General features: G+C 37.2%; 1 protein-coding gene across 4 annotated transcripts in view; it reads right to left on the reverse strand.

The window, feature by feature from the left end:
* UGGT2 (UDP-glucose glycoprotein glucosyltransferase 2) overlaps positions 1 to 24,534 on the reverse strand; it is a 148,226-nt gene that overhangs the window by 26,526 nt on the left and 97,166 nt on the right. For all 4 annotated transcript variants that reach the window (XM_069601914.1, XM_069601913.1, XM_069601916.1 and 1 more), the window contains exons 24-31: positions 23,171 to 23,266; positions 21,338 to 21,440; positions 14,292 to 14,371; positions 11,448 to 11,628; positions 10,820 to 10,978; positions 10,260 to 10,345; positions 5,357 to 5,441; positions 1,197 to 1,282 (exon numbers count right to left, since the gene is read on the reverse strand). In XM_069601914.1, the coding sequence (XP_069458015.1) occupies positions 1,197 to 1,282; positions 5,357 to 5,441; positions 10,260 to 10,345; positions 10,820 to 10,978; positions 11,448 to 11,628; positions 14,292 to 14,371; positions 21,338 to 21,440; positions 23,171 to 23,266 (876 nt within the window). The remainder of the gene's footprint in view (positions 1 to 1,196; positions 1,283 to 5,356; positions 5,442 to 10,259; positions 10,346 to 10,819; positions 10,979 to 11,447; positions 11,629 to 14,291; positions 14,372 to 21,337; positions 21,441 to 23,170; positions 23,267 to 24,534) is intronic.

Consider the following 24,534-nt stretch of genomic DNA (forward strand, 5'->3'; position numbering starts at 1 on the left):
TTGAAATTTTATGATTTTTAAAAAATGGACAACACAGAATGCAATTATATTGTAGGTTAATGAGATAATACTTTTGAATCTTTGTTAGTTACAAAAGTTATCTTAAGAGCACAGAATGAGTTGCAGCATGCCATGGCCACATGCAATGTATTGAGGCTTTTATTACGACAGAGGTATTTTTGAAATCTTTTCTCACTGTAAACCCCCAACCAAGAAAAATACAGTTGATTCAGGAAGGGGAAGAAAAAAATCACTTGAAGTTAGGATTAAAACTAAGATATAAAAGTGAAAGCACTCTAACATACATTTATGTATCTGGAAGAGTCACCATCCCCCAAGATTTATCTTCTCTCCAACAAAGCAGTGCTTTGTTTTGGTATCCCTTCTGCACAGTAAGTGGCTACGCCATAGTTTAACAATATCTTTATTCCTTTCTGTCTCTACCTCTGGTTTCAATGGAAGCTCATGAACAGATACTCTTTAAAATGCCCAGATTCTAAACAAGTCTACACAGAACTCATTTCAAAAGGAGTGAGTTTGAGACTTTCTCGATCAGGAACCAGTTCAACAACATACTGGGACAGTAACATCATTCTTCTCATCAAATAAGAAGGCAACTTACAGAAAAAGAGGCCTAAACTGGGCAAGCTCTTTCTTGTAAACATTTGTCTGAAAGTGAAGGCAGCACAGATAACAGAACTATGTGTTGGAGAAAGAGTTTCTGGGCCACATCACCTGAATGCTTAAAGTCAGCTCTGTTCCTAAACTCTTTAGATGTGTGAGCAGATACATTCCTTTTCTGATTAATACAGGTCCCAACCTAACAATATTTCCCGTAATATTTAACATCTCAGCTAACCTGGGCTACTTCCTGCTCTGTGAGAAACACACCCAATCTTTCTGACTTCAGGTAACCAGGTACCTTCTCTCTCTGTCCATCCTTTAGAATGTATCTTAGCCATGCACTCCTCCACAGTTTTTTCTGAGGTTCCTTCTCTCTTCTGGTTTGAATAGCTCTTTGTGTTGATCTGTCTCACAGTTCGTTTCCTATCCTGTATAAGTAACATTTATGTATTTGTCTTATCCTTTCTAGAGAAGATCTGTGCTTAACTTAAATGTTTACCGTGTGGAGGGCTTCCACACACTAGACTCTTGATAAGTCTATAGTTAACGTTAAAACATCCATTAGCAACTACCTTTTAATGGAATCCCACATTCCTTTCTTCTTTTCACCTTTATCGGAAAGGATATCCTCCTTGATTTTATCTGGCTTTTTCCGTACCTAGATAGCACAGTAAAGAAAAACTTTAGAATTTTATACCTAGATAGCACGGTAAAGAAAAACCTTAGAATTTTATAGATTTAAATATTATGCTGCATGGATAGAAATATCTTGGGCAGGTGACCCTTGTAAATCTAAGATGTGGTTTAGTCACTAAGTCATGTCTGTCTTTGTGACTCCTTGGACAGTAGTCCACCAGGCTCTTCTGTCCATGGGATCTTCCCCACCCAGGGATCGATCCTGGGTTTCCTGCATTGCAGGTGGATTCTTTATCAACTGAGCCACCAGGGAAGCCCTAAATAGCTACAGTAAATGAAGCCAAAAAAGATCTTAGTACTTGATAGACACAGTCTGGTTTCAACCATCAGTTCAGCCTCGTTTTCAGTTCTTCTGTAATAACCTCCACACTGCTCAATAATGTGCTTACACTTGTACTTACTGATTTATCAACTGTAGATGTCATCTACTGTATATCTGATTCACAGAGTTTAGACATTATTCGTTCTTTGTAACAAAAAGATGAGTAGCTTACTTGTATCACTCTTCACTTCCCCTCTTTGTCTGGAGGTTCTAGTAATACTATCTCTATCATTAGTTTTTCTACTGAGTATTTTTGTAACTTTAAGTAATCCTTAAATCTATATTTTTTATTCCAACAAATTCAACACTTTCTCTTGCACATATCCTATGATATGGATACTAGCATCTCTACCTTTTCCCTTTGTCTCACCTTACATTAGCTAAACCTTTAATTTAGCATTGTAAATATGGATAAAATTTACATTTACCTTGGTCAATATAACTATCTTTTGCATTGTTTATTCTACAACTTGAAAAATCAATAAAATGTACATATTGTGACACTGTAAATACTGCTCAATTGAGTCTCAAAGGTTACTACATTTCTTCCAGTTACAATGGTATGACCACCATACTCTTCATGGCTCACGTGGATTCTGCTTTCTCACATCAGTAGATAAGTTTTTTTTTCTTGGAATTTTATTGTATTTTTCTTGTGGAAAGATATTTCTTATCATATACCTAATATTTTCCAGTTTATTATTCATTGTCTGGAATTCCTATCTTCTTGAAGACATTTTTCTTGGGGCTTAACAATGAACTGCCTCTTTCAAGCATTCTTTGCCTTGGTTTTCACATTAATTTCATCATTTCTTGAAATACCCATTTTCCTTTCTTGTTCTTTATTCTGTTTGTGATGGCAAACACCTTCAAGAACAGATGTGAAAGGTAATTTTTCTAAATCTTCACCCTTCAGAGAATATTTGACTAAAGAATCCCAGGTTCAAAATAATTCTCCTCAAAACACTGAAGTCTTTGTTTTGTTGTCTTGAAAAATAAAACATCAGATGCTACTGTTAGAGTCATTCTAAGGTCATCGAAGTGACTCATCTTTTTTCTTTGGTAGTTTCTAGGCTCTTGTGTGGGCCATTTCTCACTGATTCTGATCTGTGGAGCCCTTGATGTGAATGTGTTTGCCTCTCTTTACCTGTGTGATACTTTCCCACCTCCATTTTCTGTCCTTCCTTCCTGGAATTCCTACTGGTGAGCTACTGGAATTCATGCGCTGACCCTTTATGTTGTTTTATCTTTTCTCTTCCCTTTCCCCCATCCTTTTGTGTAATTTGGAAACACGGAAGGTGAACAGATAGAACTGTTATTAAAAAACAAGTGAAGGACCTAGGTATGGTTAGGCTGTAGAACGTATGCTTCAGGCATGGCATTAGAGCCAATATGGAGAGTGAAAAAATCCAGCTCATCAAAAAGAAAACTTAATAATTTTCAATGGTCAAAATTCCTCAAATTTAAAACACCTCAAGTCTCCCAGCAGAAATAATATTTTCCTTTCCTGTTTATAGGGCTAGGATAATACTAGCTGGAATGCTGGTCTTAAAGGGCTTGGGTTAACTTTGTAACTTAAGCAGCTGCTCTGAGTTTATGGGGTTTTCATCTGAAATGATTAGAAGGAAATGTACCAAGGCCAGAATGTAAGTTTCTGCTCCTGAGAAAAGAAGCCAAGGTCAATACAGGAAACACAGTATCAAAGGTGAGTGTAAACAACATGAATACACTGATCAAGGATAAAGAGCAGAGGTGATAAAGAACAGGTTATTATGTGGGATGCAAGGCAAATTTTGATTAATTTGGTAGTTTAAGATCTATGTAGTATATAAGTTAAGGGTTCTGGTTGCCTACTATTATGCTTCAAATAATACCTATACCTCATTCTGTCTTTCATCACCTTCTTGAACTCCACTTAAATGGATTTTTTTTAATACTCAAAAGTATTTTGTAAAGCTTAATTACCTTACCCTTATGGCAGACATATAAGGAGGATTCCATTATTAACTCTGTATTATAGATAAGAAAAATGAGATAGAAAGAGTTTAAGCAATCTGTCCAGCAAGTGAGTGGCAGAGCCAGGTTTAAATGTAACCCTGGTGTCTTAGATTTCACACTCTATTCTCTATGCCTTTTATATACTCTCTGTTGTATATTCCTCTTTTTCCATGTCTCTGTTGCATATGGGATACTTCTTTTGGTCTGTCTTCCAACTCACTATCTCTTGAGGCCTGTTAAAGCCAAAAACTGAATTCTCTTGTCATTGTATTGCTCAGTTTTAGAATTTCTACTTTAAAAAAAATCAGATATGCACTTTTTATAGTTTTTTATTCCCTGCAATTGTTTTCATGCTTGTCTTTTATATCTTTAAACACTGTAGGCATAGTTGTTTCAGTGTCTCTGTCAATAACACTGACATACGGAGCATTTGTATATCTGCTTTCTGTTACTACTGTTTCTGCTGGTTTTGTATATTTGGATATAGTAGTCTTATTCCAGAGATATATGGATATTTCTGTCAGATGCCTGTAAAACCTTATCTATCTAGAACCATTTTAGTACAAATTCAAGGTTCAGGGTTCCCTTGATTGCTTTGTTGTAGTTATTCAAACAATAACACATTGTTGTTGCTAAGTCATATCTGACTCTTTGTAACCCCATGGGCTGCAGTGTGCCAGGCTTCCCTGTCCTTCGCCATTATTTAGATGCTATTAATTTTGGCTAAAAGACTGTGTGGTATGCTTTACTATGGTTCATCCTTCCCCTGAAGCTATAGCCAGCTTATACCATAGGGCATCTTCTAATAGATTACCCACTTTGTAAGGGTCAAGGGTTTCAATTTCTGTTCCTATCACCTTGCAAATTAAATCACAGCGATAGTTCAAGTGAACCAGAATGGACAAATGTTCGAGGGCAACAGCAGCTTTCTTGGGTTATAAGAAGCTTCTGTGCTTGCTCATTTCACTAGGCTCTCATTTTCTGTTTAATTTTGGTTTTGTATTTCCTTGTTAACATTACTGTCAGCTCCTCATTGCTTTTAAAATGTTAATAAATATTTCACCCAACAATTTTTTGTTTTTTACTGATTTCAAGTATTAAGTAGGTAGGTTCATCCAAAAGAACTAATGCTGCCATCATTAAAAATTTTGCTGGTTTTTGTTTCTGGAAAGAAAAATCACTTTGTTTTTCCTGTTGAAATGGATAGCTTTTCAACATGTATTCCTAATCTCATCTCCAAAGCCTAATTTATAATATCATGCTCACTTGCTTCAGTTATATCTGACTCTTTGTGACCCCATGGACTGTAGCCCGCCAGGCTCCTCTGTTTGTGGGATACAACAGGAAAGAATACTGGAGTGGGTTGCCATGCCCTCCTCCAGGGGATCTTCCTGACACAAGGATTAAACCCACGTCTCCTGCATCTCAGGCAGATTCTTTACTGCTAAGGCACCAGTGAAGTACAGTTTATAACATTATTTGGCTGCAAATATAGTAGATACATCATAACTTAAAAAATTCTTTTCTTCTATGTTTAAGTGTGCTGCTTTCCCTTCGTGATTCAATTCTCTTCCTCCTTCCATTGCCAGAATTTCAATATGACATTTTAGGTAGTAAAACTGTGAAATTATTTGTAAAATAAAAATTAATTGAGAACAAAAAAGATAATTCTTAATATTATGAACAAAGTCTATGAAGTGTTTTGGCCTCACACACTTGTACTTCCAGTATTTTGCTTTTGAAGCTGTTTAAAACAACGACGACATCTCCTAGGTCTGGTGGAGAGTCAGTTCCTTCATGCCTAGAAGCACAAAAACATGTAAATGTTTATGCCCAATTTAAGAAAAGACATACAATTATAATCATATAAATCACAGAATAAATTCATTCTGAAATAATCATAAGTATAATCTTATTGGTGCATATGTAATATTTACTGTTTGTATAGTCAATTAAGGTATGCTGCAATACACTATAATTTTCAAAATTACCCAATTTTAACTTAATATACACAAATAACTCACTAAATTTGATATCGCCTAACTCAGAAAAGTAGATTATAGCTTATCTTTAATACTGTATATTAAGATTATCACAAAAGTAATCTTTCACATATTACAATGACAATTAAAATATGAAATATTTTCTAGACTTTCAGTTGTTTGTAAAGCGTAACAAAAGGAATTGCACACAACTATTTTACAGTATTGATTAGTCATTTTCAAATACCAAAATTTGAAGCACATTGTTAAACTTATAAGACTGAAAATAAGTCTCTCATGTCCATCTGCATCACTTGAAGATATTTTATATTACACATTATACATTTCACTGTCAGTTTTCAACACTGCATAAGTCAATCAAATATGACAACTTTGCTCAAAAAATTTTTATAGTATTTTCACTATGAACTGAAAAATGCTACTGTAAAAAACATTTACAATAAAACTGAATTTTTTCACAGAGGGAAAACAACAGATGTCAAATTAGTAGATACTTTGCATTCAGTCAGATTTATAACACATGCTTGAAGATTTTTCTAAAATGAAAACCTGGGGATTCTAGGGCTACGCTGACTATCATATGCCTTTGACTCTTACTCCCAGTTCCTCTGATGAGGTGCCCAAACAACAGTAGGAGGCACAGCCCCCTGCCCGGGATTATAATGCCTAGGGAAAAAAAAAAGTATTCCAACTTCAGTTCAGTTCAGTCGCTCAGTCATGTCCGACTCTTTGCGATCCCATGAATCGCAGCACGCCAGGCCTCCCTGTCCATCACCAACTCCCGGAGTTCACTCAGACTCATGTCCATCGAGTCAGTGATGCCATCCAGCCAACTCATCCTCTGTCATCCCCTTCTCCTCCTGCCCCCAATTCCTCCCAGCATCAAAGTCTTTTCCAATGAATCAACTCTTTGCATGAGGTGGCCAAAGTACTGGAGCTTCAGCTTGAGCATCATTCCTTCCAAAGAAATCCCAGGGTTCATCTCCTTCAGAATGGACTGGTTGGATCTCCTTGCAGTCCAAGGGACTCTCAAGAGTCTTCTCCAAAACCACAGTTCAAAAGCATCAATTCTTTGGCGCTCAGCCTTCTTCACAGTCCAACTCTCACATCCATACATGACTACTGGAAAAACCATAGCCTTGACTAGATGGACCTTAGTCCGCAAAGTAATGTCTCTGCTTTTGAATATGCTGTCTAGGTTGGTCATAACTTTTCTTCCAAGGAGTAAGCGTCTTTTAATTTCATGGCTGCAGTCACCATCTGCAGTGATTTTGGAGCCCAGAAAAATAAAATCTGACACTGTTTCCACTGTTTCTCCATCTATTTCCCATGGAGTGATGGGACCAGATACCATGATCTTCGTTTTCTGAATGTTGAGCTTTAAGCCAACTTTTTCACTCTCCACTTTTACTTTCATCAAGAGGCTTTTTAGTTCTTCTTCACTTTCTGCCATAAGGGTGGTGTCATATGCATATCTGAGGTTATTGATATTTCTCCCGGCAATCTTGATTCCACCTTGTGTTTCTTCCAGTCCAGCATTTCTCATGATGTGCTCTGCATATAAGTTGATAAGCAGGGTGACAATATACAGCCTTGACATACTCCTTTTCCTATTTGGAACCAGTCTGTTGTTCCATGTCCAGTTCTAACTGTTGCTCCCTGACCTGCATAGAGATTTCTCAAGAGGCAGGTCAGGTGGTCTGGTATTCCCATCTCTTTCAGAATTTTCCACAGTTTATTGTGACCCACACAGTCAAAGGCTTTGGCATAGTCAATAAAGCAGAAATAGATGTTTTTCTGGAACTCTCTTGCTTTTTCCCTGATCCAGCGGATGTTGGCAATTTGATCTCTGGTTCCTCTGCCTTTTCTAAAACCAGCTTGAACATCAGGGAGTTCACTGTTCATGTATTGCTGAAGCCTGGCTTGGAGAATTTTGAGCATTACTTTACTAGCGTGTGAGATGAGTACAACTGTGCGGTAGTTTGAGCATTCTTATGAAGTAGAAGTAGTCAAAGCCACAGTGAGCTATCACCTCATTCCTGTCAGAATGGCTATCACAAAAAAAAAGAACACAAGTAACAAATGTTGGCAAGGATATGGAGAAAAGGGAACCTTCCAACGCTGTTGGTGGGATTGTAAACTGGTACAGTCACTATGGACAACAGTATGGAGATTTCTCAAAAAACTAAAAACAGAACTACCATATGACCCAGCAATTGCAGTCCTGGGTATATACCCGAAAGAAACAAAAACACTAACTTGAAAAGACAGATGTTCACCCCATTGTTCACAGCAATATTACTTATAATTGCCAAGACATGGAAACAACCTAAATATCCCTCAACAGATGAACGGATAAAGAAGCCATGGGAGTGGAGGTGGGCTGTGTGTGCGTGTGCAGCCATTTAATCATTAAAAAAGAATGAAAAATGCATTTGCAGCAACACAAATGGACTTGGAGGGCATTATGTTAAGTGAGATAAGCCAGACAGAGAAAGACAAACACTGAATGATATCACTTATTTGAGACATCTAAAAAATACAACAAACTAGGGAATAAAACACAAAAGCAGCAGACTGGCTGATACAGAGAACAAAGCAGTGGTTAACAGTGGGGCGAGGGAAGGAGGGCAGAGCACTAGAGGAATAGGGAAAAAAGTGTTATTATGGACTTACATGAAATTATGTGTGTGAAACTTCTGAAAACTGTAACGCACTCGAGAATTTAAAGAATCTTTCCATTCAATTAAAAAAAAAGCACTAAAAAAGAACTGAGCATTCTCAGCTTTGTGTACTTAAATTATTAAGCATGTTTGCTGAATGACACCATGTTCTAGGCACTATAAGGAAAAGGGGAAAAGCAATGAAAAAGAGGCACAATAACCCCTACTCCTATATTATCCTTGTTGAGCATACTGCCTATTATAATAATAGGTGCTCAATGAATACTTGCTGAAATAAATGAAAAATTAAAGATATTAAGCCTAGAGAAGGAAATGGCAACCCACTCCAGTATTCTTACCCGGAGAATCCTATGGACAGAGGAGCCTGGTGAGCTACAGTCCATGGGGTCACAAGAGTCGGACACGACTTAGCAACTAAACCTCCTCCTACAGATATTAAGAGGTATAAAAAAGTTTACTAGGTGTTGGCAACCCTTTCATGGATTAGAATGTTGTTGTGGAGAAGGGGCTTGCATAACTCAGTGAAGCTATGAGCCATTCCCAGGAGGGTCACTTGAGACAGTCCCATCACTTCATGGCAAACAAAAGGAGAAAAAGTGGAAACAATGGCAGGTTTTGTTTTCTTGGGCTTCAAAATCATTGCAGATGGTGACTGCAGCCATGAAATTAAAAGATGCTTGCTCCTTGGAAGGAAAGCTATGACAAACCTAGACAGTGAATTAAAAAGCAGAGACATCTCTTTGCCAATAAAGATCTGTATAGTCAAAGCTACAGTTTTTACAGCAGTCAAGTACAGATGTGAGAGTTGGACCATAAAGAAAGCTGAGCGCTGAAGAATTGATGCTTCTGAACTGTGGTGTTGGAGAAGACTCTTCAGAGTCCCTTGCACTGCAAGGAGATCCAACCAGTCAGTCTTAAAGGAAATCAACCATGAATATTCACTGCAAGGACTGACACTGGAGCTGAAACTCCAATACTTTGGCCACCTGATGCAAAGAGCCGACTCATTAGAAAAAACCCTAATGTTGGGAAAGAGTAAAGGCAAAAGGAGAAGGGGACAGCAGAGGCTGAGATGGTAAGCTAGCGTCACTAACTCAAGGACATGAATTTGAGCAAATTCTGGGATATAGTGGAGGACAGAGGAGCCTGGCGTGCTGCAGTGCATGAGGCTGCAAAGAGTTGGACACGACTTAGTGACTGAACAACAACAGGTGTTGGCAAACTATGGCTGGTGAGCAAAATCAAGTTGGTGGGTGGGTTTTGTATGGCCCCTGCACTAAAAATGGTTTTTACATTTTAAAATGGTTGTTGAAAAAAACAATATTGGCAAAAATTATATGTGCCTTCAAACAGTAAATATTTACTATTGGTTCCTTATTAAAAAAATATGATAGCTGCTTTGTACTAGGTTCATTGATGAGTAGGAAATTTACCGAGACACCAATTCTTATCTATAAAAATGAAAAACTGAACATAATTTATAGATAATGGCTTTTCTAGATAAGACATACATATTATATAATCATTAAACAATAAATATGTTTACAGTGTTAACATGGAAAATTCTATAGAAAATAATAAGTAAAGGAGATAAAGAACAAGATGTATACAAGATGTATATTAGGCATACCTTTTGTATTTTTGAAATAAAACTATAAGAATAAATGTTACAGTTTTAAAAGTAGTTTTTGTTTTATAATAATGCTATTTGTGAATGTTTTAGCTGTTTTGATGATCTTTGTTCAGTTCAGTTCAGGTGCTCAGTTGTGTCCGACTCTTTGCGACCCCATGAATTGCAGCATGCCAGGCCTCCCTGTCCATCACCAACTCCCGGAATTCACCCAAACTCATGTTCATCGAGTTGGATGATCTTTGTTATGTCACACTAAAAACTTTTTTATACATAAAAATTTTAAAGTTTATATAACTCACCCAACTATTTGATAAATATCTTCAGATCTTCCTTGGCGTAATTTCAGTATCCAAGCACCTGGGTTTGCTTTTAATTGAAAATATCCCTTTTAAGATGAGAAAAATATGATCACAGTTACATGAATGAAAACAACATCCAACTGTTCAAGAAATATTATTCATGAATATTCCAACAGTATTCCATTAACTGTGGAATAATTTCCATAAATGAATTCCAAGAAAGAAGATTTTGTAATAACCTATAAAAGCATATTCTGAATGTACGACCCCCGTCATTTTTAATTACCATATTGAAGGATTTTTTCCCCTGGGAGCTATACAACAACAGCTGCTGCTGCTGCTGCTGCTAAGTCGCTTCAGTCATGTCCAACTCTGTGCAACCCCATAAATGGCAGCCCACCAGGCTCCCCTGTCCCTGGGGTTCTCCAGGCAAGAGTACTGGAGTGGGGTGCCATCGCCTTCTCCATACAACAACGGCAGGATAAAAATTATTTCATCTTATTATTAGGAAAACTTAGAGGATTTCATCAAAACTTCTAATTGAGTATGTATGTACTTACGAGATTGGCCATCACTATTGTATCTACTACAACAGGTTTATTCTTTGTGCCCAGCGTAAACTGCAGACCCCGAGGAGGTTGGTCTGTCGTTAAGTCAAAGCAATGTCCTTCGAGTAGTAGATATTCTAGTTCATATTCTGCTGTGACAGCTTTCTCAATCTAGGAGGACATATGTCATTGTTTGGGGGTTAGTAATTATCATAATGTAAATTCTGTAATAAATGCACGTGATTATTTTATTATTAGCCAAAGCATTTTCAGGGGCAGTCTCAAGTCTTCCTTTTAGCCAAGTGAACCTAACAGTTGAGTGAAATTCTTGAACATTAAAGCTTATGATTAATTTTCTTCCATTCCTGTAATACCGGCTTGACTCCACCATCCTCATATACACACCACAATCATAAAAGAGATCTGAGCACAGATGGGTGCTCGCTGAGTCCAGTTTACAGTTTTTAAGAACAGAAATAAGTAGTTTCTTGAAAACAGTACTTGTTTCAACAACTTTAGCTGGGTTCTTAATCAGTTGTTCAATTATTACTACTCTAGTGATGAACTTCATATACTTCATTAACCTGTATCCATAATCCCTACAGCATTTTGTCTTTCTTTATATAACTTTATAACTTACATCTTTTAAATGAATATTATCAAGGTCACAGTTGCTGTGTACTATTTCAACCAACCAGCCTTCCGGAGTGATCATATTGAGGGTTAGAAGGGGTGATTCAGGGATATCCAAGAATTTTGCCACTGGTCCAGTAATATCATTAGCTAACGTCAGTTCTGGTTCCAGAACAAAACGGTAAAAGCTGTTGGCAGAAAACATAAAATATATACTGTGATCAAAACTGAGATTTCTTCTAAAATATTTTAAAGTCACAAACGGCTTAAAACCATGACCAGAAAATCTTAAAAAGCCTAAAAAAACACTCTACTGAAGTTAATGCTTATGTAAATGGTAGACAATCATTATTATTGTTTATACTATTATCTATTATAACATTGTGTATATTATATACCCTTGTTAATTATTTCTTAACGAACATGCATCCCTTTAAGATACACTGACTTATGCAGGTTCCAGGAATTTATGATCTGAATTCACTCACTGATCCTTCTTCAAATGTGACCATGGTCTATTTTTAGTGATTTTATTCACTCTTAGCACTATTAATAATATTAAGAGAAATGATAAGCAGAAAGCAAGTAAAATTTAAGCTAAAGTTCTGGTACTAATTTTAAAAGTGCAATTAAAAACAAACAGGAGTGAGTTCAAAGCAGCTGCTTATTAACAGAACTTTCAGAAGTATCAGCAATTATTAGTGTATTTTAACCTTACCTTCCAGTGTCTTACATAGTAAGAAATAGTTATATTACTAAGAACAGTGATTTTCACTATTTTGGGACAACAATCAAGGTGTCAGCTGTGCTGTGGTTATCTCAAGACTCCATGGGGGAGGAATCCACCCCCAGGCTCCTGCAGCTCCTCACTAGTCCTTGGCTGGAGATTGCACTCTGTCCTTAGCACAAGAGCATTTCCAGCAAGCTCAGCAAAGCACACAAGAGCAGGAGAGAGAGAGAGAGAATGCGAGCAAGACGGATGTCACAGCCTCTTATAACCTAAGTGCAGAAGAGACATTCCCTCACTTTTGCCATATTCTATTCATTAGAAGCAAATCATCACATACAACCTGCATTCAAGGAGAATCTAGGTAGGGTGTGAATCCCCAGAGGCAGAGTCAAAACAGAGAGAGTAAGAGGAAATGGTGAAGAGAACACAGTCCAAACCAAGTACCGGGTACTATCAAAGGCAGCAGAGATGTCATTAAAAAGTATCCTATGGACTTTGCAAGCAGCAATTTGTGAATTAGTAAAAATAATTCAGTGGCAAAGAGGATAAAGACTAACTTCAGGGGGAGGTACAAGTGAATGAGAGATGAAGAGGGGGGTTGGCCACACTTAAGAGAACCTGACATGACCAAGAATGGAGAAGAGAAGGAAGAGGCAGGCTCCAGAGGAGAGGAAGTTGAGGGAGCAGTTTATGTTTTAAAATTGAATAACTTCTGAGACTGAAAGAAAAGGGCTAGTAGAGAGGTTAGAGACATGGAACAAGGAACTATGTGATAAAAGCAAGGATCTAGAAATAAATGGCAAAACACAGGATCACCTTAACCAAGAGGAAAGATGACAGCTCTTCCCATACCACACAGGAAGCCTGGAAAGGTACAGGAGACAGGAGGAACTGAGGGAATTCCTGCCCATAACCTCTGTCATCTCTAAGAAGAATGAGACAGTATTTTATAAGTTACGGTCTATGAATTATATATTTAAAAAAGTTAATAAACAGAAACCTCAAATACAGTCAGGAGACTACACTGGGGAGTACTCACAGCCTCTGATGATAACATAGCCCAACAGGAAGAAGAAAGACTTCTCTTCTTCCCTGGCAAGGACTCAGACATGAGAAGCCATGGGCTCATTGTTTACTACAGAACCCCCTATGCCGACTTCCTTTCCTCTTTAAGAGTTCTCCTTCCTCTGCCTTGTGTAGAGATTTGTACATGGCACTCTGTGGTTGCTGACCACGAATTGCAATTCTCTGCTGATCCTAAATAAACCGATCTTTTCTGGAGAAATATCTAGCAATCTATTTGTTTTTGGTCAACAGAATTAATGTGTCAACTAGTTTCCTTAATATATGCTACTAAGCATATAAGATTCTGTTGAACTCATAGGTTAAAACAAATTTAACAGTTTTTGTCTTGTGCAATGTTATTAACCACTTGCAGCATCTATCTGGTATATTAGGTATTATTTCACCGTAGAAAAGTCAAGTTCTTTCCCTTCTAACAAATTGTGCTAGATTATGTTTAATATTCTCTTCATCATATATCCCAAAGCTCTACAGAGACTTTGTGGAGAGGATTCCTACTTGTGTGAGTAAAAACTCTTTACTCATGGAAAGACCTCTCAATTAGTGGGTAAAATGAGATTTAGAAACACACAATAAAATCTGAAATACAAAAGAAAAATAAGAAGTATGAAAACTGAATGAATTTCAAGGACAAAAATCTTAGTAAGGTAATAAATGTAACCTATACCTTCATTTGTGTCATATTTTAGATTCCACATATAAGTGATATCATATGGTATTTGTCTTTTGACTTACTTCATCTAGTATGATAATCTCAAAGTACATCCACGTTGCTGCAACCCACTGTATATTTCTAAATAGGTACTTCTAAATCAAATTTTAAAAAATATCCACAGATGAACATAATTCATGTAAATTCTGCAATTACATTGGGTGAATTTTACTGGTTAGGTTACCTTAATTTTATATCAATAAACTATTTCTGATCTATGTCAACTAAGCATTTTGTGAAGAAAAAACAGGTGTAGTAATTAAGTATTTTTCCCCTTGTAGCATGTGCAAATTTTTCAAAAGGAAATTATGTTCACGCAGACTGACCTCTTTAAAGGGGCTTCTGAAAGTTTACTCCTGCAGTTCATGAACAACTTTAACTTCATGTTAATAATCTTGCCAAGGACCTATTAGAAAAAAAATCCCATATTTGAAATTAATATTAATGGCTAACACTTACTGAGTATTTACTATGCACCAGGAACTATATTAATACTTGACATCTGTTAACTCGTCTGATTCTCACAACATCCTTCTGAGGTAGCTACTTTTATAGCCAAGGCACAGACAGATGTAGCAATTTGCCATGATCACACAGTAAGTCAGGGCAGAGGTCAGATTTGAATCCACACAGTTGATATCATTGCCCAAAGGTTATGCTGCCTACCTTTTGCCTAGTGTGACTTCCTTTCATGGCATTTAAATTTCTTCACTACCGAAGAACAAATAAAATAATTATTAGAACCTCAATCAGTTCAGTTAAGTCACCCAGTCAACGTCTGACTCTTTGCGACCCCATGAATCACAGCACGCCAGGCCTCCCTGTCCATCACCAACTCCCGGAGTCTACCCAAACCCATGTCCATTGAGTCGGTGATGCCATCCAGCCATTTCATCCTCTGTTGTCCCCTTCTCCTCCTGCCCTCAATCCTTTCCATCAATAGGGTCTTTTCCAATGAGTCAACTCTTCGCATGAGGTGGCCAAAGTACTGGAGCTTCAGCTTCACCATCAGTCCTTCCAATGAACACCCAGGACTGATCTCCTTTAGGATGGACTGGTTGGATCTCCTTGCAGTCCAAGGGACTCTCAAGAGTCTTCTCCAACACCACAGTTCAAAAGCATCAATTCTTCGGCACTCAGCTTTATTCATAGTCCAACTCTCACATCCAGACATGACCACTGGAAAAAACCATAGCCTTGACTACATGACCTTTGTTGGCAAAGTAATGTCTCTGCTTTTAAATATGTTATCTAGGTTGGTCATAACTTTCCTTCCAAAGAGTAAGCATCTTTTAATTTCATGGCTGCAATCACCATCTACAGTGATTTTGGAGCCCAGAAAATAAAGTCAGCCAGTGTTTCCACTGTTTCCCCATCTATTTCCCATGAAGTGATGGGACTGGATGCCATGATCTTCATTTTCTGAATATTGAGCTTTAAGCCAACTTCTTCACTCTCCTCCTTCACTTTCATCAAGAGGCTTTTTAGTTCCTCTTCAGTTTCTGCCATAAAGGTGGTGTTGTCTGCATATCTGAGAACCTCAATGTGCAAATACAAAGTAGTGACCTCACAACTGTATGGCAAGGGTGTCCTGATCTGCTGGGAGCCACCACGGGAGATCCTACCCATGACAAAGTTCATGTGGAAAAGAACTGTTAAGCAGGCTTCAGAACTCAAGGAGCTCCCTAGGCTTTCTCGAGCATCTACCCCCAAACCAGAATCTGTCTGTTTTACTATTTCATGACTTTCACCAACTCCTCTGACATTAACAGGGGGCTAACCCTGACCACCTTTCTCTGGAGAAAATCAACTTAGGGCTATAGCTAATAAGTCTCCTGGACATGAGAGGAATATTTCAAATCAAAGCCCCTCTGTTAGCATTCCAGCTTGCTCGGCAGGTATATCCAGACTCTCACAGCTACGCATGTGATTATTTACAGCCTCCCAAATGTGAGAGGCACGGAAAGCCTAAAATATAGAGCCTTTCAAAGAGTTAAAAATTATTAGAGTAGCACTGGTGTAGGATTTCATTATTGGGCCAATGCTTGTTGCTAAGTTCCCATATCTCTTATCTACTGTGCACCTGGGAATGCATTAGTTAACATAGTGAGAATGTAAGAAAAACAAGTGTAGCCTTGAAATTAACCACATCAGACTTTTGAGCTAATTGGTTCTTTCTTGTAACTCACTGCACCTTTACTCTGTGAAATGTAACTCTGTTTGGCATTTTCTGAGGCTGACATAGATTAGAAATATAAAGAAAAAACACTTTGAGGGAAAATAAGTTTTCTGGTTGAGCAGCCTTTATCAAGAGGGTCATAAAATGTTCACAGGCCTCCAAGGCCAGAAGATACTGTACACAACATCATTTGTGGGAAAGGTATGCAGAAAAAATCCTGGTTTCGATAGGGCAAAACTGCTAGAATGTTTGGGCTGACTCTGTATAACCTTACATCTTTCATTTCTCTATATATACAAAAAAGCATATAAGTACCTTTTGAAAATAAAGCTATTGGGCCTCGCTCACCAAAGCAGCTTGGTCTCCCCATGTCAATCATTCTCTCTCTCTCTCTCACTCTCTTTTTCAGGCTGATCCTTGGAGCATAGAGGCTCCCTGCATTCACTTATCTGCCCGGGTTTCTAAGACCTGAACGGGAAGACGTTCTGCATCTTCACTCCCTCGGGAGACCGGGAGGGCACCTGTGGCCTCCATGAACAGGGCAAACTTCTTGTCTCGGAGTTTTATTGGCTTTCTATGTAAACCAAGGAATATCAGCCTCTTTCTCTCCTCTATTTTCTTATCTTCAACATTCTTTCCTTATCTCTCTCTAAATCAATCACTGACGCCGTTTCTCATTCAGGTTTCCCTGGATCCTGCGAGGGCTGGACCCCGGCACTGATCCTTATGGAATTTCATCTACATTGTAAAAGATATGGGAAGGTCTTAGCTACATACAGATAAAATAGTCTCTTTTCATTTTCCTAGAGCATTAAAATAGGAGAATTTTTAATTCTGATAGTCCTTACATTTATATAGGCAACAAGTCAGTGAAGCTTTGAAAATATCAGACAACAAAGGACAGATGTAAAAGGAGAATAAAACACATATATGGAACAGAAAGGATACATGTTTGAGGAGGAATTACAATATACAGACTAAGCATTTAAGAGCTCTGAATTTTAATTCCCATTCTGTCACTCTTACTAGCTACAATGGAGGCTGCTGAGCCATTGTTTCTCCCAAGTGTTAAATGAGACACTATCCATTTCTTCTGGTAAATTAATTTATGCTTTATAGCACAAAATTATAGCATAAAATTTCTGTATAGAATGAAATGAGTTATGTGAAGTTCTGAGCTGCTTTGAAATGAAGTATGCTACTATTACCAATGATGTAAACTAGAATATAATTCCATATCTTGTATTTCTGTATAACCCATATTTCTTACTCCTAAATTCTATGTTTACATAAAAGCTTCAGAGGTAAGCAATTTTTTTTCCTGAATAATGAGTCTCCATAGGAACAGGGAATTTATATACTAAAAGGCATCATACTACCTCCATTTCGTATCAGTATGATTACTGATTTCTGTTTTCTACAGAATAATATTGTGCCTAAAGAAGTTAAAGTTTGAAGGTACAGAAATGCAGAAAGAATAAGGCAAGTAAATCAACTACAGAATTAACTTTGCCCCAGTTATACACTGAATAGGTATAATGGCAAAGGGGATCCAAAATTGCTTGTACACATTAAAGAAATGCATTTATAAGAGATACCTATTACCCACTTTCCCAGTATGATTTGGTAGGGCACACCAACTTCTGAGAGAAACAGCATTTTGAAATTTTGATAGAATGTATCAGTATGATACATCAGTATGTGTGATGTATACATACATCAGTATGACCCAGCTTGATCATTTACTTCTTTTCCCAGACTTGATACCTAATTATTTTTGCTTGTTTCCAAAAGTAAATAGTCATAGAATAGTTTCCACCTCGAGAATATTTTCTAATGTGTCTTTTAAAACAGTATTGAGTAATTTCAAATAGGAGTATCCAAAAATTTTGAACATCACTAGAAAAAATATGCCTTCCAACATGAGTAGCTTATTCAAATTTAAGTACTGAAAGCTGCATCACAATATGAATCTTTTGAGATTGTAAGTACAGGAAAAGCCACAGAATGTTCTTTCAGTGTCTACTATCTGAATTATAATATTCATTCTCTACTTTCCACTGATGGAATCTATAGGCTTCCCTGGGGGCTCAGTAGTAAAAGAATCTGCCTGCAATGCTGAGATCAGGGTTCGATCCCTTGGTAGGGAAGATCCTCTGGAGAAGGGAATGGCAACCCACTCCAGTATTCTTGCCTGGAAACTCCCATGGACAGAGGAGCTTGGTGGGCTATAGATCATGGGGTCACAAAATCAGACACAACTGAGCAACTAACACACTACTTCCTAGTGAAGGAATCTTCAGGTTTACATGTAGTATCTACCCCCACCCCTTGTGACTAGGTGCAGCTGGCTGGCTGGCTACAGTCTGGTCAATGGGATGTGACTGGATGTTTGGGGCTGGGGTTGCATCCTTGTCTCCCCTGCCTGCTGCAGTGATACAGAGATGATGTTGTGATCTTAGACTGCCACAGAGAAGCTGCTTCATGAGGACAGCTGAACAGTATGGAAGGTGGCCGAGTCCCTCACCCTGTGGAGCTTCCCTGGCAACTCCACACGGCTTACACTTGGAAGCAGAGATGACAGAAATCAACTTCAGACTTGAAGGTACTTTGCTTTTGTTCAGTTCAGTTGCTCAGTTGTGTCCAAATCTTTGCGACCCCATGAACTGCAGCATGCCAGGCCTCCCTGTCCATCACCAACTCCTGGAGTCTACCCAAACCCATGTCCATTGAGTTGGTGATGCCATCCAATCATCTCATCCTCTGTTGTCCCCTTCTCCTCCTGCCCTCAATCTTTCCCAGCATCAGGGTCTTTTCCAATGAGTCAGCTCTTCACATCAGGATGCCAAAGTACTGGAGTTTCAGCTTCAACATCAGTTCTTCCAATGAACACCCAGGACTGATCTCCTTTAGGATGGACTGGTTGGATCTCCTTGCAGTCCAAGGGACTCTCAAGAGTCTTCTCCAACACCACAGTTCAAAAGCATCAAGTCTTTGGCGCTCAGCTTTCTTCACCATCCAACTCTCACATCCAGACATGACCACTGGAAAAACTATAGCCTTGACTAGATGGACCTTTGTTGACAAAGTAATGTCTCTGCTTTTTAATATGCTGTCTAGGTTGGTCATAACCTTCCTTCCAAGAGTAAGCATCTTTTAATTTCATGGTTGAAATCACGATCTGCAGTGATTTTGGAGCCCAGAAAATAAAGTCAGGCAGTGTTTCCACTGTTTCTCCATCTATTTGCCATGAAGTGATGGGACCAGATGCCATGATCTTCGTTTTCTGAATGTTGAGCTTTAAGCCAACTTTTTCACTCTTCTCTTTCATGTTCATCAAGAGGCTCTTTAGTTCTTCTTTGCTTTCTGCCGTAAGAGTGGTGTCATCTGCATCTCTGAGGTTATTGATATTTCTCCCGGCAATCTTGATTCCAGTTTATGCTTCATCCAGCCCAGCGTTTCTCATGATATACTCTGCATATAAGTTAAATAAGCAGGGTGACTATATGCCTTGACGTACTCCTTTTCCTATTTGGAACCAGTCTGTTGTTCCATGTCCAGTTCTAACTGTTGCTTCCTGACCTGCATAGAGATTTCTCAAGAGGCAGGTCAGGTGGTCTGGTATTCCCATCTCTTTCAGAATTTTCCACAGTTTATTGTGATCCACACAGTCAAAGGCTTTGGCATAGTCAATAAAGCAGAAATAGATGTTTTTCTCCAACTCTTCTGCCCTTTCCATGATCCAGCGGATGCTGGCAATTTGATCTCTGGTTCCTCTGCCTTTTCTAAAACCAGCTTAAACATCTGGAAGTTCACGGTTCACGTACTGCTGAAGCCTGTCTTGCAGAATTTTGAGCATCACTTTACTAGCATGTGAGATGAGTGCAATTGTGTGGTAGTTTGAGCATTCTTTGTCATTGCCTTTCTTTGGGATTGGAATGAAAACTGACCTTTTCCAGTCCTGTGGCCACTGCTGAGTTTTCCAAATTTGCTTGCATATTGAGTGCAGCACTTTCACAGCATCATCTTTCAGGATTTGAAATAGCTCAACTAGAATTCCATCACCTCCACTAGCTTTGTTCGTAGTGATGCTTTTTAAGGCCCACTTGACTTCCCATTCCAGGATGTCTGGCTCTAGGTGAGTGATCACACCATCATGATTATCTGGGTAGTGAAGATCTTTTTTGTACAGTTCTTCTGTGTATTCTTGCCACCTCTTCTTAATATCTTCTGCTTCTGTTAAGTCCCTACCATTTTTGTCCTTTATTGAGCCCATCTTTTCTTGAAATGTTCCCTTGGTATCTCTAATTTTCTTGAAGAGGTCTCTAGTCTTTCCCATTTTATTGTTGCACTGATCTATTGCCTTGATCACTGAGGAAGGCTTTCTCATCTCTCCTTGCTATTCTTTAGAACTCTTTGGAACTTTGCTTTTGTTACAGTGGCCAAACCTCTTGAACACAACTTTTTTGCTTTTTCTTCCACTAGCTTCCCCTGTATGGTTAATGTTACTTAGTATACTCTAAACTTATCATACTCATTAAGCTTAGACATCTGCTTCTCCAGAAGCCATTCTCCACACCAGGGGAAAGAAAAATGACCATGGCAGGACACTTGTATCAGTTAGCTCAGGCTGCCATAATAAGTCACCACAGACCAGGTGGCTTGAACTACAGAAATTTATTTCACGTCAAGGTGCTGGCAGACTCAGTTCCTGGAGAGGGCTCTCTTCCTGGCTTTTAGGTGGCTGCCATATTGCGGTGTTCTCACATGACCTCTTCGCTGTATATGAGGAGAGAATGATCTCTTCTCCTCTTCTTATAAGGCTATTCATCCTACTGGATTCCAGCCTAAACTGTAACACTTCATTTAACCTTACTTACTTACCCAAGTCCCTATTTCCAAATACAGTCACATTGGAGATGAGGGTTCTGGGGTAATGGGGACAACAATTATGTCCTTATTAACACCTAATCTGGTCCTCCCATAATACCCCAGGCACAGCTCTATCTTTTCATTTTCCACATTGATGTATGACAATCTATTTAGAATGTTGTATGAAATAAAGAATCAAGACCAAACATTTGATTATACTTGAAAACAAACCTGAAAAGATTATGAATTTCAAAATAAAAGTAGTATATATCATATAATAAATATATGTATACTGTTCAATAAAATGTAAAATTATCTTACAATTAATAACTGTGCCATCTTCTGTGCTTCTCTTGTCAATGGATCAACAATAGCAATGACATCAAAGGACATATCATTCTCTATAGAATTTATCTTTATAATGCTAGAAAAATAAGATGAAAGATGATCAGTTAAGTCTACTCAAGTACTGAATTAATCTTAATCTTAGCTATGTACATTCTTATAAATTTATTTTTCACTGGATTAAAAAATCCTGGCTATTTCTTCATAGAAGAAAATGCAAATTTAAAAGTTTAATGTCTGTGTTCAATAATCCAGAAAATCCCAGACAATTAGAGAAAATGAAGAAATTATGAATAAATAATTTAGAAAACTCTTCAGAGAACAATATAATTTTAGTGGAAAAAACTCTGATAATTTTAAGCTCCTCAAATTCTCATGGGTCATACAATGTAAAAAATAAAACAAAGATGCTTTTTTGGTAGTTAATTGTATTTCCTCAGATTTGAGAATGATAAAATTAGCTACTTGGTACTTTTATTAAATTTAATAGTTTTTAAAACCCAGCATATTATTAACAGGAAAGCTCAGGGGAAAAACACCCACCCAAATGTATCATATAATCTTGACCTCAGTCACCCTCTCCACACTTCCTTCCCTCTGTCCTTTCCATTCAGTCTTTCACTGAAACAAGTGCTAAGATAGAAGATGAATTATATGTTAAAATAAAAAGTTGGGGAACTTATTTAAAGTACAGAAAAGGCCAGTATGAGATAATAAATCCTACATTTAATTCAATGAAAAGTTTTAAGTATACATTTAATTGAAAGTACAGAATAGTCCAACTGAATTACTGTTATAACATTGTAACAACATAGGAAGTCAGGTAATTTTTTTTTTTGAGGGGTATAAAATTGGAAAATAAGGAAGGAAGTGCCAGCCATTTTAAGTTTATGATAAACTAATTTGTCTCAATTTAGTTTTATAAGAACAGTGATTGGAAAAAGATAATAAAATCTATAGTTTCATCACATAATGTCTAACTGATTTTTTTTCCTATTCTAAGTGGTCCTTAAATTAAAAAAAAATTCCGGCTGTGGACCCAGATAATTTTATGTATGTATGAATTTTATTTCCAATATTTTAAAGGATAAGTATTATATAGTGAAATTATAAACTAGTTTATTATTCTAAAACAGTATTTCTCTGATGGCTGGTTTTAGAAATCTAATTTTTTAAGGAATAATACATTTTTAACAAAAAAGTGTTTCACGAATACTCAACAGCACAGTTTACCCCAAACGAACCTTTTGTTTTCTTTTAACTACACCATATCTCATAACTGTCAATGCATGGACGCACACTGAAAATCTCACTCCTCCACCCCAAAGGATAAAGTATTCTCCAAATTTACCTGACTAGATAGGTTCTCCCTCATAAGATATTTGTCAACATCTCAGAGCAATGTTCCATAGAACACATTCTGTGATATTCTTTTGTACATGTCTACACTTAATTAAGCAGATTTCTTTGGTAACGGAGTCTTTTATACAGTGACAACATAAAGCTATTATTATTTATAATGATTATACTGCAAAAATTTCAAATGAACTTGAGTGTGGAAGAAAGATGAGAGTAAGACAAATCATATTAGGTTTACTTACTTGAAACTTCATATCCTATACATATATATAAAAAATTATTTATTTACCAGAATATAATTGACTAGAATTTGTTTCCTAATCTTATCAAAAACATTTATTGTCTAACAACTTTTAATTCTGCTTTAACTTTGGCTATATCATGAACACAAATGTAAATAACTAAGTACAGGATGCAGGGACAGAAAACACAGCACTAAGATATTCTTACCTGTGACTCTCCTTAAGAAATGTGATGTCATACCGAGAGGCACGTTTAGGCAAAGAGGAAACAAAAGCATCAATTTTCATAACAAGGTCACTCAAGCTAGAGAAACAAGATAAACAATGAATGAATTTTGGGGGAAGAAAGGTCCATACTTCATCTATCATATAACATCTTATGAAAGGGGAATTTACTGCAAAGTATCTCTAGCAGATAAACTGTATGTAAAAGACTTTTCTTCCAAACTTGTAGATTCTATCAAAAGTACAATGACTGCTGCTTCTAAGGTCAACCTATTTTTTTTATCATTGATATGACTGATAGCTAAACCATATAAGTGATATTCCTAATAGTGTCTATAATCATATAGAGAATTATTCAATTAGTTAAAACTTGCTGAGTTGCTGGTTATATATCCAAGCACTTAGACCCACGTAGGGAAGAAAGAAGAGCAGGCAGAAAAAACAAAAAGTAAATGGTAAGATATCTACTTTCACAGAATTTTTAATATAGTTAAGAAGCCCAGATTTCTATGGTCTCAAATTCATTCAAAAACTAAAAATGTACAAAATAAACACCTAGATTAAATATAATCAAATACAGAAAATGTGTACATTTAATGACATGCTGACATATCATTAAAATATGAAAATGTGTATTTTAATGATAACAGAAAATGTTAGCTGAAATTTAAGTAGAAAAAAAAAAGAAAAACAGAAAAGATAGGCATCTCCATTTTATAAACAAAGAAATTCAGAGTCAGAGGGGTTGAGAACCTTGTCAGTATTGTCAGTATTTCTCTACTGTATCATTTTTTGCTGGATATATAGTTCCTGTACACTTTATATTATTTATATTTGTAAACAATATCTTTCACAGAGCATTGCATTTAATTGCCACTTAATAAACATAAAATAAAAGAATTAATCAAAATCATAATCTACTCCTAAACTTCCTTAAAGGTTTAGAAACTTAAGGTTAAATTAGCCACACAGTCTCTAATATGTAAAATCGTAGGCACAATGGAGGAAATATTTATGGACAACATGTTCCCCATGTTTTCTAAAGTGGGCTGTTATGTACTTAGAGGAGAGGGAGATTAAAAAAAAAAAAAAAAGAAAATCTTTGAGGCCTCCAATAAACTTTTCCTAGATTTTCTGAATTGTCAGCTATCCAGGTCAATTTTTCTCTTTTTGAAAAGTGCTTTGAACTGAAGAGAGGAAAAGTGAATGTGTTAATCCCTTAGTCATGTCTGACTCTTAGCAACACTATGGACTGTATGGGATTTCCCAGGTAAGACTACTGGAATGGGTTGCCATTCCCTTTTCCAGGGAATCTTCCTGATGCAGAGATTGAACCCGCATCTCCTG

This window comes from Ovis canadensis, chromosome 10 (assembly GCF_042477335.2).
Source record: "Ovis canadensis isolate MfBH-ARS-UI-01 breed Bighorn chromosome 10, ARS-UI_OviCan_v2, whole genome shotgun sequence".
NCBI lineage: Eukaryota > Metazoa > Chordata > Mammalia > Artiodactyla > Bovidae > Ovis > Ovis canadensis.